This window comes from Syngnathoides biaculeatus, chromosome 9 (assembly GCF_019802595.1).
Source record: "Syngnathoides biaculeatus isolate LvHL_M chromosome 9, ASM1980259v1, whole genome shotgun sequence".
In the NCBI taxonomy this organism is placed as follows: domain Eukaryota; kingdom Metazoa; phylum Chordata; class Actinopteri; order Syngnathiformes; family Syngnathidae; genus Syngnathoides; species Syngnathoides biaculeatus.
Window position 1 is genome coordinate 5,743,897 of NC_084648.1, and position 16,293 is coordinate 5,760,189.

The 16,293-nt window shown below is 41.4% G+C and overlaps 1 protein-coding gene across 2 annotated transcripts; it reads left to right on the forward strand.

Moving 5' to 3' along the window:
- The first annotated feature begins 347 nt into the window (after nucleotides 1-347).
- cabp2a (calcium binding protein 2a) lies at nucleotides 348-15,841 on the forward strand. 2 transcript variants are annotated; one of them, XM_061829929.1, is made up of 7 exons: nucleotides 348-410; nucleotides 691-873; nucleotides 12,340-12,370; nucleotides 12,666-12,800; nucleotides 14,108-14,217; nucleotides 14,350-14,497; nucleotides 15,342-15,841. In XM_061829929.1, exons 1-7 carry the CDS (start codon nucleotides 351-353, stop codon nucleotides 15,365-15,367), a joined length of 693 nt encoding a protein of 230 aa, XP_061685913.1. In that variant the 5' UTR covers nucleotides 348-350; the 3' UTR covers nucleotides 15,368-15,841. The 2 variants fall into 2 exon arrangements, with proteins under 2 accessions (XP_061685913.1, XP_061685914.1); XM_061829930.1 differs by lacking the exons at nucleotides 348-410; nucleotides 691-873 and adding exons at nucleotides 8,857-8,904; nucleotides 9,182-9,403.
- The last annotated feature ends 452 nt before the right edge of the window (nucleotides 15,842-16,293 follow it).

Here is a 16,293-nt window from a genome sequence, read left to right on the forward strand (position 1 = left end):
ACTCTCCTGAAATACTTATTAAAGAGTGCACATTTTTTTAATCAATTGTCCAAATATGTGTTTTATTTTGTTATGCGCACATGCGTACACACTGCCAGGGGAGCAAATCATGCTTGGTGTTTGTGCTAACATACACTGGTAAATGAAAGAAGATATGCAAAGGATGCTAGCAGGCAAATGAAAATACGCATAGAGCAGTCGGGATGAAAGGGAGGCAGGGATGAGAGGAGGAGCAACAACAGTAAGAGATGTGCCTCAGATTATCAACCGGTGTCAGATGCTCAACAAACAGATAAAGAGGACGCAAGGAAAGAGCAGACATCTCTGTGCATGCAAGTCTGGCAGCAAAGATGACTGACATGAAGAGCATGTCATCCATGGAGGTACCAGAAGGAAAGTTAATGAAGAAGGTCAGTGGATGCACAGCTTCCATACTGTTATGTCTTTGACTTAGTGCAGACCTTGTATCCTGCTATAATACATCTTGTCTAAGTCTGAACCTTTCCCAAGCATTCCTCACTGCAGGCATAACTTGTTTCAACACACTCCCTCTTTGATATCTACAATGGAATCAATGTGGGTTTCTGTTTGTTTTTTTTTTGTTCATAGGCTACATTCAAAACAAATAAAATTGCATTTTCCTTTTTTTTCAACCTCTCTTCTGGTAATTGAATAACTCATTCTCTCTAGGGTTCCATCAAAAAGAAGATTGAGTCACTAAGGCGTTGGAGTTCAGCGAGTATAAAGAGGCCTCCAAAGCCAAAGGCCAAAACCTTAAGCCTGTCCTCCCCTGTGGGAGACCGTGATGACCTTTGGCTCCAAGAAGGGGACCGGGGGAAGCTGCGGCCCATTGTTGACTCTGTGTTTGGACAGGTAGGATTCTCAGCTGGGCATTACAGTACTTTTTTTTAGATGGGTTCACACATTGTTCAACTTGAGTTCACTTCAGAAGAGATATCAAGGGCCCTGTTGAAAAAAAAAAATACAATCAACATGGCTTTGGCTACAGCAGTGACTAAGATATATTATTTTATTATGGTTTCAGTTGTTGAGCTGCAAAAGCATCCATTCAAAACGAAAAAAAGAAAAGGGAAGCAGTGCAAAAAATATAGATTTTTTTTGTTGAGACAAGTCTAGATCTTAACTTTTTAATATGACAACCAGGGCTTACATGAAAGGGTACATTATACTCTCGCAGTCGCACAGCCGTCAATGCCTGCATTGCACTGCGCGACCTACGCACTGCCCACGCAGCATCTCTGCGAAGCTTGTGTGTACCCTTAAGTGACTGCTGAGCAAAAAGGTTTAGGCTTCTTCTTCTATCGCTTATCCTCACTTGGGTCGCAGGCATGCTGGAGCCTACCTCAGCGATGTTCAGGTGAGAGGTGGGCTACACCTTGAATTGGTTGTCAGTCAGTAGCAGGGCACATATAAACAAACATCCATTCAGACTCATATTCACACCAATGGGCATTAGAGTCTTAAATAAACCTACCATTTATGTTTTTGAGATGTGGGAGGAAAACCATGCAGGCAAGGGGAAAACATACAAACTCCAAGCAGGTGGGGCTTTTGTGTTTAAACCCTGGTCTTGAAAACTGTGAGACAGATGTGTTAACCAGTCAACCACCATGGCTACTTTGGGCAGTATTTATCACTAAATGACGTGAGTTCATGGTTACTATACCAAACAAAAAGCTTATTTCTAAAGTCTGTAGTAATAAGGCTGCCATTTTTTTCTAACGCATGTGACCATATATATATATAAACATATATAATCTATACAGTGTGTTTATACATACTCATACAAGATCTATAAATAGTATAAATTCTCAATGCATCTTTGCACAACTGTGACTCTTATCAGAAATAGTTCCCTATTATTTGAATGTCTATTGTTCTTTGTTCTTGATAGTTTGTTTGCTCTTCTCAATACTCAACATGAATGTCGTACCAGGGCGGCACCGACTCCCAGAGACAAATTCCTTGTCTGTTGTACATACTAGTTATGAAAGCTGATTCTGATTCTGATACATCTTGAATTAATATAATACAATGTAGCATACCATATGTAAACATAATTATACTATGTATCTCACAATGCTGAGGAATGGGATGCCAGATTTAGTGTTGAAGGTGGTTAGGGGTGGTTACTGTTCTTTACTCAGGTGTCTAAATGGCTGAGTAATTTTTGGCAGCCTGCAAATGTGATTGAGTTAAACCTCCATTTTGTTTTAAATAAATACTAGCTCGAATGGAGTCTGCATAAGATCTCAGCCAACAATGGATACAATTCCAGTGTCTCAGAAGGGATGGGCCTTGGAGTAAACAAACTTGTGAGCTTCTGTGCAGGTATCTGAGCTGTCCATGTTTTTTGATGTCAGATATACACAGCAGAGGTTGCCAAAAGAAATTGTGGCCAGAAGGCAGTAGAGCATGAATATTTGGAAGCTGAAAAGGTGGAGTCAACCCCCGCCATCCATGTCTGAATCTGCGCTGGTGCACATTCGTGTTAGAACAGGGAGGCACTATCCCCAAGCTGTTCTTACAAAGTTGGGAGCAATCGTCCAAAATCTCTCACTAGGCTGAGTTCCTTTCACTGAAACTCAGGCGCCAATATTTTACATTTCCTTAACTTCCTGTTCCAATATGACTATGCACCAATGTATAAAGCAAGGCCCATTAAGACATGGATGAGAGAGTTTGGCGTGGATGAACCTGACTGCCATGAACAGAGTCCTGACTTCAACCTATGAGATGAATTAGAGCAGAGACTGAGAAGTCCAACGTCAGTGTGTGGCCTTCCAGATGTGCACGTTTTCTGGAATGTATGCCTGTATGAAGGAAAAGGAAAGAGATTGTGCCGGGTAATACCTCACTCCTCTCCCTTGTTCCATAGTCTTTCTGGTCTACCCTGAACACGGTGGACTGTGGTGGCAACCTACATCCACTCGGGGTGGATGGCTTACGCAGGTTGTCTTTCGTCACCTTGGACACTCAGCCCCTCGTCCTGTAGCTATAATATTAATGAATGAATGATGATAATGAATCAGTCGGTGCGGTGTTTGTGTGCGCATATATTTTCTGCTATTTTAATTGTTTTTATGTCTTTGAAGCACTTTGGGCTGTATTTTTATATATGAAAGCGGATGCATAAATCAAATTGTCCACTGTTCTCGTAGGGAGTCAGTGATGATGTAGTGGCACACTCACCTGACAGATGCGGGCAGCGTTGGTTCATTTCCCACACTCATTCAGTGACTGTGTGGATGTGCGTGTGAATAGTTCATGTCTAAATCTGCCCTGCGACAGACTTGTGACCAAAATCCGATGGGATACGCTCCAGCGACCTGTAATGGGTGGATGTTTTTGTGGTTTAAATGTGTCACCTATTCTCTGAAATACAAATAAAGTGGATGATGAAGGTGGTGGGGGCTCTAGGATGAGAGGCAGATGTTGATGGATGTCAAAAAGAAAGAAAGGCAGAAAAGATTGAGTTGGATTTGACAGGGATTAGATTAGAGTTGCAATGAGTGAGAAGACAAGACAGCCAGATGCACATCTTTTTCTACTCGCACAATATGAGATGGAAAGAACTTGGATGGCCGATTGTCGGAGCGTTTCGGTGGGGCCGGTGAACTGCCTTTGGGTCCGATGTGTTCCATTTGCCGGGTTGCTCTAAGGTGGACTCCTGGGCCCAATCACACCTCTCGATTGATTGGGTTATGGCCCTCAGCCTCTGTGGTCACAACAATTATGCGACACTTGTGCCAGTCATTGTGCATGTGAAACAATTGGCCTGCATGCGTCCACAGGCACACAGCCCCGGGACTTTTTAGTCATTGTTGACTCCATAGAAACTAGCAATGATATGGCAGTGAGCTGACTAGTTTTCTAAAGGCAATAATACAAATGGTGGCCATTTTGGAGTAATGTGTTACACGTTACTGGCATCACCGGTGACCAGGGGTACCAACGGTCACCCACCTGCCCACCCCCAAATATTTTTTTAAAGTTTTTAAAGGCGAAAGATTCAAACAGACCCACGGTCAATAAACATCGATCAAACCTTTGCAACCCAACACATTTTGGTGGGCGGGGGGATCAGCACCACTGGATATTGCAAGGGTGAAAAGGTATTGGCATTGAGAGGAGCCAGATGAGGTGGCTGGAGCATCTGATTCGGATGCCTCCTGGACGCCTCCCTGGTGAGGTGTTCCGGGCATGTCCCACCGGAAAGAGACCCGAAGGACGACCCAGGACACGCTGGAGAGACTATGTCTTTCGGGTGGCTTTGGAACGCCTCGGGATCCCTCCGAAAGAGCTGGAAGAAGTGGCTGGGGCAAGGGAAGTCTGGCTATCCCTGCTGAAGCTACAACCCCCGCGACCCGACCCGGAAAAGCAGTAGATAATGGATGGATTGATGGATGGATAACAATTTTTATCTCTGTGAGTTAGAGTGCTGACCAAGCCCTCTGTGGTTTGCAATAAATTATGATAAACAGTAAAAATTTTGTTGGAGAACCTTATGAAATAAAAATTGTGACCAGATTTACAAAATAAAAACTGGGTAAAAGTGGGTGCATAGCTGAGCCTCAACCAAAGTGCAATTAATTACAGTCAGCAACAGTTGTGTCATTTACCATATGGACAGAGATCAAGAAAATACAGTTGTAGCCTGCAGTATTTGTAATGTTTTATCCTATTAATGTAGAAAAAAATAATAATCCGGTGAAGGTCCCAGACTGTGGAGAAATGCAGACCCTGCGTTTTGGTCGTACCCCAACTCAAATGCAAAGTGTGGACAAGAGCAAAAGCTATCATCCTCTCTTCGAGGGTGCTTGAAAATAAGAGCATGGAATGCGGGACAACTGATATAACCAGAAGTTGTTTCAGTATGTACAATGATGTCAGATTAGACAAAATTCCATTTTCTCCTTTTGAATCTATTTTATTCCCCAATACACCCCTCTCAACAATTCTTAAATATTCAAAAAAATATGTTTAAAAAAATATTCTGAAGAAGTCCTCTTATCAAGCTGATTTAAAGATGCAAACAGAGGAGCAAAATTGGAGCGCCTCTTTTTTTCCTAATTTTTGTGTGTGGAGTTTTGCTTATAGCTTGAGTTTAAAGCAGTGATTTACAACCTTTAATGAGCCAAGCCACTTATCTTACAATTGAAAACTCTCACGGCACACCCAAAAACAAAAATGTTGCAAAAAGTTAATTAATTACTATATAAAGTTCCTGCCATCTAATAGAAGAGCATTAATGTGTTCTGTCGGTCAGCATGTCCCACTGGAGTAAATAGATGAACAAAAATATATTCTTTCTTATAGATAAATCATTTTTTGAGCAATATGTACATTTTTATCATTTGCTATGGCACTCCTGAAGACCTCTCACGGCACACAGGTTGAGAATCAGTTTAGGGAGCTATTATCACTCATTTCAGTTCTAATACATTGCTAAAGTATCAAAAATAAAGAAAAGCTACCTTTTATTTTAACTTCCTTTGTAACAGTTCATGATTATTTCTACCTGCCTCTTCCCCAGTACCAGCCCAGATAGGCTCCATATGGATGGATGTTTAAAATCTTCAGCTGGGAGCCATATGCCGTCCTCAAAAGCACCACATGTGGCTCGTAAGCCATAGCTTACTAACCCCATCTTGGTATTGATTTCTTGCCCTTTTCTAAAAAAAAAATATTTCTTTTGGGTGGGATTGATACGCACAGATAGACTAAAACATTTATTAAGATCATTCTAAAGAAGATTTTAGCTACTATGGTAAATTTATGGCACGTTGGAGTAGTCTGTGTTCAATTTTGTATGTTAGCATGACACATGACAGCCAATATATTCGCCCAGGCCCAAACCAAGTTTGAGTAGTCCAAAATCCCCATTTTTGGACTCTCTCCAGCTTGTTGTTTACTGCCCCAGCAATGGATTTTCTGCCGACCGAACTTCTGTGCTTGCGACTGTCGAGGGAATTCCTATAAATTGTCAGCAAACTGCTCTTTTGAACCTTATGACTGACATTTGTCTTTAATCAAACCATAACTACTGTTTTACACAGTGCTTATTCTGATCATTGGGATGCAATCTTTGGCGTTTTAAAATACATCTCCTGCAACAATATATAAATATACACTGGGGCAACTGCTCTATTTAATCTGAATCATCGAGTAATTGTGTGTGAAAATGTACAATGGTGGAGTAAAGCCAGGGCTGATGCTTGCTAATCTGATGGCCATCCAGCTGGATCAGTGAGCTATAAAGCACATACTATTATATAACTGAGACATTCCGTATTCAAGTCTGGTTGTTTGTCATCTAAACAATCTCCTTGTATGACATGATTTACATTTACCTTTACATTTTGCAAATCCACCTTTAAGGTCAAGTAAATGTCAATTAGCGTGGTTCGGGAAATACCGATAACATGCCTGAGAAAATAAAAGTTTTTTTTTTTTTTTACCTTTATCTTTCTGTCTTGTGCTGCATCTCTTTTTTTTTTTTTTTTTTTTTAAGACGTCTACCGTTGGGCATTTTGTATTGCATCTTTGACTTCTCAACAGGAACAAAATATTATCTCTGCTGCTCTCTGTTGGTGACATTTTGACAATGCAACATGTGTCACCACAACGACTCAATCACTTAATCCCTTTGGTTATATTGTCGGAGTTTTGGCCAGGAAGTTGCAGTTGCTCTGTGAAGGCCAATGAACCATGACACCACCAGTACACCCAACATATAAAACACCAACAACACCAGCAATTGAGGGAAAACTATGTTGAGTTTGTTTTCTATTTGCTTTTATTTTGTTTGTTTTACGGTGCAGTCCATCCGTCCATTTTCTGAGCCGCTTATCCTCCCAAGGGTCGCGGGAGTGCTGGAGCCTATCCGACCTGTCATCAGGCAGGAGGCAGAGTGCACCCTGGACTGGTTGTCAGCCAATCGCAGGGAACGTGGAGACAGACAACAGTCACAGTTACGCAGGCACGGGGAGAACATGCAAACTAAACACGGGGGGCGGGATTTGAACCCCGGTCCTCAGAACTGTGAGACCAACGCTCTAACTGGTTGTTCCACCGTGCCATCCTGAGCGGGGTCAATAGCTATTAAACAAAAACAATAATAAATAAATTATATGAGCAGTGGGACTAATTTAAAGCAATCCAATTTCAAATTGGCAGGGCCATAGCGCTGGTCTTTGATGACGTTGGTATTTTTCTGGACTCTGATTGTTTGGCCAGAGCAAAATTTGTTCCCATCATTTTAGACGAGCAAAACAAGTTTGTGGCTCACATGTGCCCCAGAAAATAGTATTTTCAATTATCATCATTGAAATTTTGGGTGAGTCCCAATTGCCAAAATGTGAAGTATGTTTGTCACATGGCCTCAAATTCCTTTTGTATCCTGTATTATGATTACTGGGCCAACTTCTACCACTACAGCTTGCGGTTGGCATGTTAGCTATGCCGACACCCTGCAAATGCAGCTTTGGTGGATCCCGCCGCAATTTGCGGAACAGCTTGGTGTCGTTATTTGAATTCCCTCATGAGGAGGTGTTGCGACGGACACGCTCGCTGACTGTCTGCCAACCAAAGTAGCCGCAGATGCTTTTCAGCGCATGAGCTAACTTGTGGCTCGAGCATCTCGTTGTGGTGTGAAAAGCCCCACGTGGCGCAAATTCCAGCTGCATATTTTCAGAGCCAAAACGTGCAGATGTGTATAAAGTTAATAAAGTTGCTGAATGCAGGCACAGCCATTTTTCAGCAGGGTGTGGTTTCAAGTATTCAGCAGAATGTGGAGGAAGCAACTTAATTTGTACATTGTGGACCACTGCAGCATTTACATTTGACTTGAACATTGTCCTTTATAATTGAGAGAAGTTACTGTGTATATTTTTAGGGAACTGTCGCAGGCAAGTGTCCAAACTTTACAATGTAGGTCATACCTTCAAATCCAATAGTACATAACTGTGAGTATCCGTCCCATGCATATAACCTGTTTTAAACGACGCATGATACCTTTGCATTAATATTTTGATGCAAAATTACAAAGTGAACGTCTGATCTGATAATATTGTGTCCCTTGCTTATAACAGGAACCCAATTGGAGCCTTTACTCCCATGTCCAACATAACTCTTTCCTCTAATCTGAAATGCCAGGGATTAAACAGACATCCAACTCCCCATCCGTAATTCTGCCTGTCCACCTCCCCCTTCCATCCTCTCTCATGCACACACAGAGTTGTGCCAGAGTAGTCATTTTGAGACTATAAACATGATGTTCAAGGGAGAGGGACAGGAAAGTAGGTGGCATGGATTAGATTAAGTTGGTCCAAATTCAAGGGATCACTCGCAGTGGGCCGGGGTGACAGATAGATTGACAAAAATGCATTTGTGAGAGCAAAAGAGAGCGAGGGAGAATAGGAGAGAGAGACAGAGAGAGAGAAAATGTTCAAGTCATGCAATCGGAGAGGCAAGTTGTTTCAGCCTGGATCTGACCAGGCTTTCCAATACTGACCCATCACTCTTCAGCACCTGATCATAAAATTACAATTCATGTCTTAATGCGCCTCAAAAAACCTATTAGAGTTTAGGATCAGATGCAGAATCCATGAGGATACATTGGCTTCATCCGGACCAGCGGAAACCTGGATTGTAGTTCGTTCACGCGAGAGGAAAGTTTGCTCATGGGTGTTCAGATGCGAAGCCCAATGCTATGGACTGAATGTAGCAAGCTGTTGGATTTTGGACTTAAATGTGACCATTGAGGATGAGCAGAAGTGGGACACAGGAGGAGTGAGCGAGTGGACAGACAAGCGGAAAAAAACGTGGGTGGTCATGGGAAATATCAACAAGGCATCTAGAAAAAACAGTACAAAGACTAAGGTAAGGATGTATGTGACTACTTTCGCTGGATAAAATACTCTAGTCCATTTTACTCTGATGGGGTATTCATCTAGAACTCTCAATAATGTTAATTTCTTGTATTGAAATAATCATGTCAAGAATTTTCTCAATATTAGCTCATTGAAACTGTGTTGCAGTGTTGAATAAAGTTAAGATTTGACTGCATCCTTAAATTCGCAACAGTGAATATTGCAGAAAGGAATCCGTTCGTTCCACTGCTGCCATTGATCATTTGAACTGGTTCCCCACTTCCAAGGGGATGTCACCCGTCAAGCAAAGTGGGTCCCCAGAGACTCCGGGCACACTCGGGGGCCTGAGAGATGCAGGTGAGATGGACACAGAAGAAGACGAGGATCGAGGGAGCGAGCCGGAGTTCGATGAGCCGCTCTGCGCGCTGGTTAAGAACTGCAACATGTTGCACAACATCGTGGGGCCCGCGTGTATCTTCCTCAAACAGGGATTCGCGCAGAGCCAGATCGTATGTATGACTGCAGCACACACTCTCAGAAGAAAGACAGAAACATGCATTACTCGGGAGACATGAAGATGATCTTCTTGTCCAGATTTATGTCATGCAATTATGATATGTAGCGATCAATAACAGGCTGCCAGCACTAATTGAAAATGGCCATTTTGAAGGAACTATAACCACAGATCATGGCTGATTTGTTGAGTCTGCAGGGACAGATAACCTTGAATGTAGAGGAGTCGTTTTATGACTGGGTTTAAATACATTTAATGTCTGATATCCTGTACTTGTTTGTATCTTACCACGTCTAGCATTGCGCACAATGTTACACAATGTGAATGTACCACATTTAAAGTTACTATGTGAGGCAACTTTCAAACAGTGGGACGTTATTGAATGCACCGCTGAAGTAGATTAACAAAACGCCACTCGAGCAGACAGTGCGACACAAACTTTATCCATCCATCCATTTTCTGTCCCCCTAATCTTCACTGGGGTCACATTGGAGCCTATCCCAGCTATCTTTGAGCTAGAAGAAGTGAACACCCTGGACTGGTCAGCAGCCAATCGCAGGGCTCACAGAAACGAGCAACCATTTGGACTCACACTCACACCTTGTAATGTTCACATCAAAACAAAATAGCCAATTTAAATATTAAGAATTATCTTCCATTCCCCGCATTGGAACCAACTGGTTAGCGCATTGGCCTCATAGTTCTGAGGACCAGGGTTCAAATCCCAGCCCTCCCTGTGTGGAGTTTGCATGTTCTCCTGGTGCCTGTGTGGGTTTTCTCGGTGCACGGCGGCTTCCTCCCACATCCCAAAAACGTGCATTCATTGGAGACTGTGGAGGATAAGCACTCCAGAAGATGGATGGATTTATGCAACCATAAAGGCGATGTAACCCACAATGGAAGCAATTTTAACACACCTACCCTAGCGCACCTTGCAGTGGCGTGCAAAGATGTGTTGGTCCCCTTGGCACATGGTTGACGGAATGTGATTCGTGGGATTACATTTATTGAGGCTTTTTTGGTGAGGCACACTTACAGTATACAATATGCATAATAAGAGGATAGTGCATATTGCATATTTTATACTGGTCTTACCTATTCTCATACTCCAATAGAATTATTTTTTACCCAACCCCTCTGTCTTTCTGAAATCCAGTCCAGGCAGGTGGGTTTGTGACCATTCTGTGGGAAGTGCTGAATAGCTTAAATTTATGACGGACTTACTTACATACAACAAAACCCTCCAACTATTCTCTTATGAACATTTTGCATAGTAATGATGGAGCAGAAAAGAGCCTTCCCCAAACCTTCCCCATGAATTTAGAAGCACAATAATTGTCTTTCAAATTTTGTTTTAGAATAATGAAGATGGGGAAAATATATGGGAGGAAGTGGCTCAAAATATAAAAATTGAAGTAAACATAGGTAAAAAAATAGATATATTTAAGTACAGTAACAAAGTATTTGTACTCTGGTACATTACAAGACTGCTACAAGGTCGAGACTACAGTATCTGTGGTCTTTCCACAGTGGCCTTATTGCATTCATGCTGAGTTCAGTGTAACCCACATTCGACATCCATACGTGTCCAGATGACAGAATTGATTTGGGATAGAAAAATGAAAAACCGATAAGCTTTCGTGATTTGTAATACAATTTACGACTGTAATCTCCTTGTGTTCTCCCCTCAGCAACCTCTAATCCAACCCCGTATTATTCGTGCTGACGATGCCACAGCCTCACAAAACATATCGTGAGCAGATGTATCCTTGTCTTACCTCAGCGCTGTTACAAATTTTTATGCATAGTGTATTGAAGTACAAAAAACGTTTCAGCTTTGTGTTTTCAGGGGAAGATTTTGCATCTTCTGTTTTTAACTGGTCAATTCCTGCGTGGCTTGAAAATTTGTTTCCTAGGTGAATGTAATGAAAAGCACAGAACGGGCAACACTTGAAAAAAGGAATGAAAACACTGGGTTTAAAAAACAAAACAAAACATTATACTACTAAATAATTTGTCCACGACTTCTGAAAAAATGCTGACTTCTGACATCTGACTTAGGCGCGGGCAGCGTCGGATCGATTCCCACTCACTGATGGTGTCAATATCTGCCCTGTGACTGACTGGTGACCAGTTCACGGCGTAGTCTGTCTTTCGCCTGAAGTAAGAGGGGATAGGCCCTGGCGCCCTCGTGACCCTTGTGAGGATAAGCGGCTTAGTAAAAGGAAGGATGAAGGACTTCTGTTAAAAGCCTATTAAGGAGCAGTTTTGTTAAGCAATTGCATCATATCACGAAAGCAGCTTTTGAACAGACACTGATGAGCAGTGAACAGGTGTTGGAACCTGCTTTTGAGTCTCTTGAGTCCCAAGAACCTCTCGACGCAGGTCGTCCAAAGGTATGCAGTCACAAGTAAAGCTCTGTTTTAGGCACACCCTTAACCAATGCTTACAAAGAGAAACATTTGCAGTGGCCTCAGGAATAATGGAAGATAATTTCCTTCAACACTGCATTCCATGTGACTTTGGGCAGTCACAAAGGATGGCGTTCGTGAAGGTTTAGTGGATCGTCGCAAGGCTGTGATGTATTCAACAAGCTGGGGAAATGATGTTTTGTGCTGGAATAATGGGGAGTGCGGTGCTTGTTAGTTTCTGGTTATTCCAGTTGTTGTAAGTTCACTAAGCACATACAGATATATTTTTGTGCATGCAGAAATATTTCTCTTTTGAATTTGTGGCTTAACAAAGCACTGCACATTTTAGTGTCGTGCATACACATAAAAAGATTGCTAAGCTTTTGTACCAGTGGTGGTACAGTGTCATCATTGTTCAGGCAGCGTAGATATATAGCATCCTGTCATCTAACAGAATTTCCACTCTTGTTTTCCCTCCTCTTTTCATGCACTTTTTGACCTCAATCTACGCCCCCTGCAGGACCGGGATCTGCGGCCTGAAGAAATGGAAGGTATAATTGGTTGCTTTAAATTATCCCACCCCACACGCACATTCCTTTCAATCTCATCAATTGATTGGCAACACGAGAGCTTTTCTGACTTTGCCCTCACCTTGACACATCCAAACACTGGTACAGTATGTGATTTTTTTCATGCATCTATAAACTGAGGGAGCATTACAATAAAAATGATCGTAAAAACTAGAAATGTGCTTTTCATCCAGAATCTGTAAACGTTTTAGAGAGAGAAAGGCAGAGTCAAATGCAAATGTAGTTAAGGCAAAAATTCTCATTATTATTCCGACAGAGCTGCGTGAGGCTTTCAGAGAGTTTGACAAAGACAAGGATGGCTTTATCAGCTGTAAGGACCTTGGCGAGTGCATGAGGACGATGGGATACATGCCAACAGAAATGGAGCTGATAGAGCTCAGCCAGCAGATCTGTAAGTCCTGAAAAATAGCTCATTGAAAAAAGTCCATAACCATATCCATTGTCCAAGCCGCTTATCCTCACAAGGGTCGTGGCAGAGCCAGTACCTATCCCAGTGAACATTGGGCGAAATGCAGACGACACCCTGAACTGGTCGCCAGTCAGTCACAGGGTACATATCGACACCATCACTGAGCAAGAATTGATCCCACGACACCATCAGTGACCTCTCATTGAAAAAAAAGTGAAAACCGAATCCAAGAAAGATCCGAAAGTGCTTCAATATCTAAAAGGAATTACACGAGGTAAAATACAACGCGTCAAAATTGTGTTGGCCCTTTTCTCAAATATTTTCCCACTTTTGTGTTTCAGATCATCAAAGAAATATAAAAATAAATATCAATTATCAAAGATAATGCAAGAAAACATAAAATACTGTTTTTATTCAGTGATATATATTTTTCATTTACTCAGGATGAATTAAAATATCCAACACTACCTGGCCCTGTGTGGAAAAAGTAATGTTTCTGTTATTAAATCATATTAACTCATCCGTGGCAAAGTTTGGCTAAAATAACATAAACCGCTACCAAGTATGTGAGATGTCACTTTATGGTTAAAAACAGAAAAAGTTACATTATAATAATAAAGCAAAACAGTAGGAAGGCAAGACAGTGACTTTTTAAAGAAATACAGTGCTACGTTTTAAGGCCCTTGATTCACTTGTATGCGTTAATTGTTTTTTATTACTTTATTGCTGTTTTCTCAAGACTCTAAATGACCCGTGGATGTGAATGTAAGTCCAAATCGTTGTTTGTTTCTACTGTATGTGCCCTGTGATTGGCTGGCAACCGGTTGAGGGTGTACCCCGCCTCCTGCCTGAAGATAGCTGGGACTGGCTCCAGTTTACCCACAACCCCAATGAGGATAAGCGGTGTAGAAAATGGATAGATGTTAGTTTGGGGGGTTTTGTGTGGGCTCTAGAGGCTTCAATAGTTTAAATTAAAATACATGACAGTTTCTGGGGAAAAAAAACTGTAATTATTTGGGTATATTAAATTGGCCTTAAAGTGACTACGCCATCTTTTCAACAACAGGACACCTTTAAGTTCTGCATTAACAAAAATGTCATGGATGTAAAATAATAATGTCTTTAACGTTAAGTTCCATCAAACGGATGCAGTAGCATTTATGTTCTTAATTTTTTATTCTTTGCTTTCTTAATGTGCTCCTGTTGGTTGAGTGAAGAATTAAACGTTTAACTATTAATGGCTTAACAGAATGTCGTTTCTTTTACGTTTCCTGTTTGGCGGGCTCCAGGTGGGGGGAGAGTGGACTTTGAGGACTTTGTGGAGTTGATGGGTCCCAAAATGCTGGCTGAGACTGCAGACATGATTGGAGTCAAAGAGCTGAGAGACGCCTTCAAAGAGGTAAGCATTTCAGATGCTTACGCAGGTGTCCATTTTCTGTACATCAATCTCATCATGATTATTTTTTTTTATTTTTAATTGTTTTGGTTAGACCCTCTGCAATTGGCATTTTTCTTCTTGTCATTTTCCCAGTTTGACTCTGATGGGGATGGTCAGATCAGCCTTGGGGAGCTGAGAGAAGCCATGAAGAAGCTGATGGGAGAGCAACTCAACCACCGCGAGATCGATGAGATCCTGCGTGACGTCGACCTCAACGGGGACGGAGAGGTAGACTTTGAGGGTAAGGATGTGTATGTACTTTTAATATTCGATACATCACCAGAAATATATACAGTATTGTGTTTTCCTTTTAAGTTATTAGTGTTGAGTTTTAACAGATACATATTGAACAATGAAGTACTGATACAGGACAATAAAAAAAGTTGACAGCTTTTTTTCGTGCCAGGAGTTTTTCCTGGCACATGCAGTAAACATGAGAAAAATCTTTATTATGGCCATTACAGCATTGTTAAAACAACCCCTTTCAATGACTTTTGCATTGTACTTCAAGGTTAGGATTGCAGTGTTAACTTGCAGTGGTCTAGAACTCCATAGCATTATAGAAGAATATATATATATATATATAGAGAGAGAGAGAGAGAGAGAGAGAGAGAGAGAGAGATAGAGAGAGAGAGAAGAGAGAGAGAGAGAGGAGAGAGAGAGATAGAGAGAGAGAGAGATCTCTCTCTCGAGAGAGAGAGAGAGAGCGAGAGAGAGAGAGAGATCTAGAGAGAGAGAGAGATCTCTCTCTCTCTCTCTCTCTCTCTCCTCTCTCTCTCTCTCCTCTCTCTCTCTCTCTCTCTCTTCTCTCTCTCTCTCTCTCTCGAGAGAGAGAGATTAATTGTAAAAGTGAATATTGCTTTGGCAATATAAATCGAAACAGTTCTATTAGTTCTGAAAAAAAGGCCATTTAATCATCTCGAATTGTGGATCTCATTGGAATGTGCATCTGTACCTAATATTATGGCCTGTGAATATACATTCTAGATGTTCTAGTCCATAAATATGTCCAGTGATATTAAAATTGAGTTTGAGGTCAAATGAAAGTTGCATTTATCCCTGACCAGAATGTTTTCTTTCCTCAGAGTTTGTGCGAATGATGTCTCGCTGAGCGAACCGTCTTTGCTGCACTGAATGGGGTCTACACACTGTTCATGTTCTTGTCACTGTAATTCTTCTTGATGTCCATTTATATTTGTGTCCATCCTTCCATTCTCTAACAAGTGTAAGAGAACCCTCTGCATGTGTTACTGTTCTGTGCGTACGTAATGTAATTGTTGTGACATGTAATAGAATGACGTGAACTAGACGGGCAGTTGAAGAAAGACAGGGACGACTACGCTGCAACTGTCCTGGAAAAGACAATGTCACACAGTATGCTGACTCATACCGGTCAAATGTTGAAATTAGAACGAAAGAGAAGGAAAGGCTTTTGTTAAAACAAAACCAACCTCCAACGTATTTTAATCATACAAATATGCGGGTTGGTTTGTCACCTTGGAAAACGTCTATGCAGTTACTCACACATACAATGCCACTTTTAAATGTATTTATTGAGGTTTTTGTACTTGATTTATTTTTCCAAAATGAACCAAATTAGTTTATAGTATGTTGTCATATCAAAAATAAATCTAAATAAAGATATTGGTTTTAATCCTGACTATGCTAATGTGCCTGTTGGTCTCACAATACATTTGCTGAGTCGTAGCAAATTTCATATTTGAGGTGTGTCTCATTTTGCTTTTGTTCATTTGCGGCCACCATACTCGGGGGCTTAAAAAAAAAAAAAACAAGCATGAGGGAATAATCCTGTGGTTCTTTTGACAGGCACAATTGGGATTACAGTAAGGGTTCAAATTTGATCAAAGGTTTTTCAAATCAGAACAAAATGTATTTTTCAGGGTGTAGCCATTATTAAATTGCTGACTGCACGCAGTGATGATCAGTAGTGGGTCTTGTTATGGAAGCTTAGCACAGCTAACCCTCAAATGTGCAGCATCGCCAAAAGAAAACAACGCATACCTGTCAACTCGTACG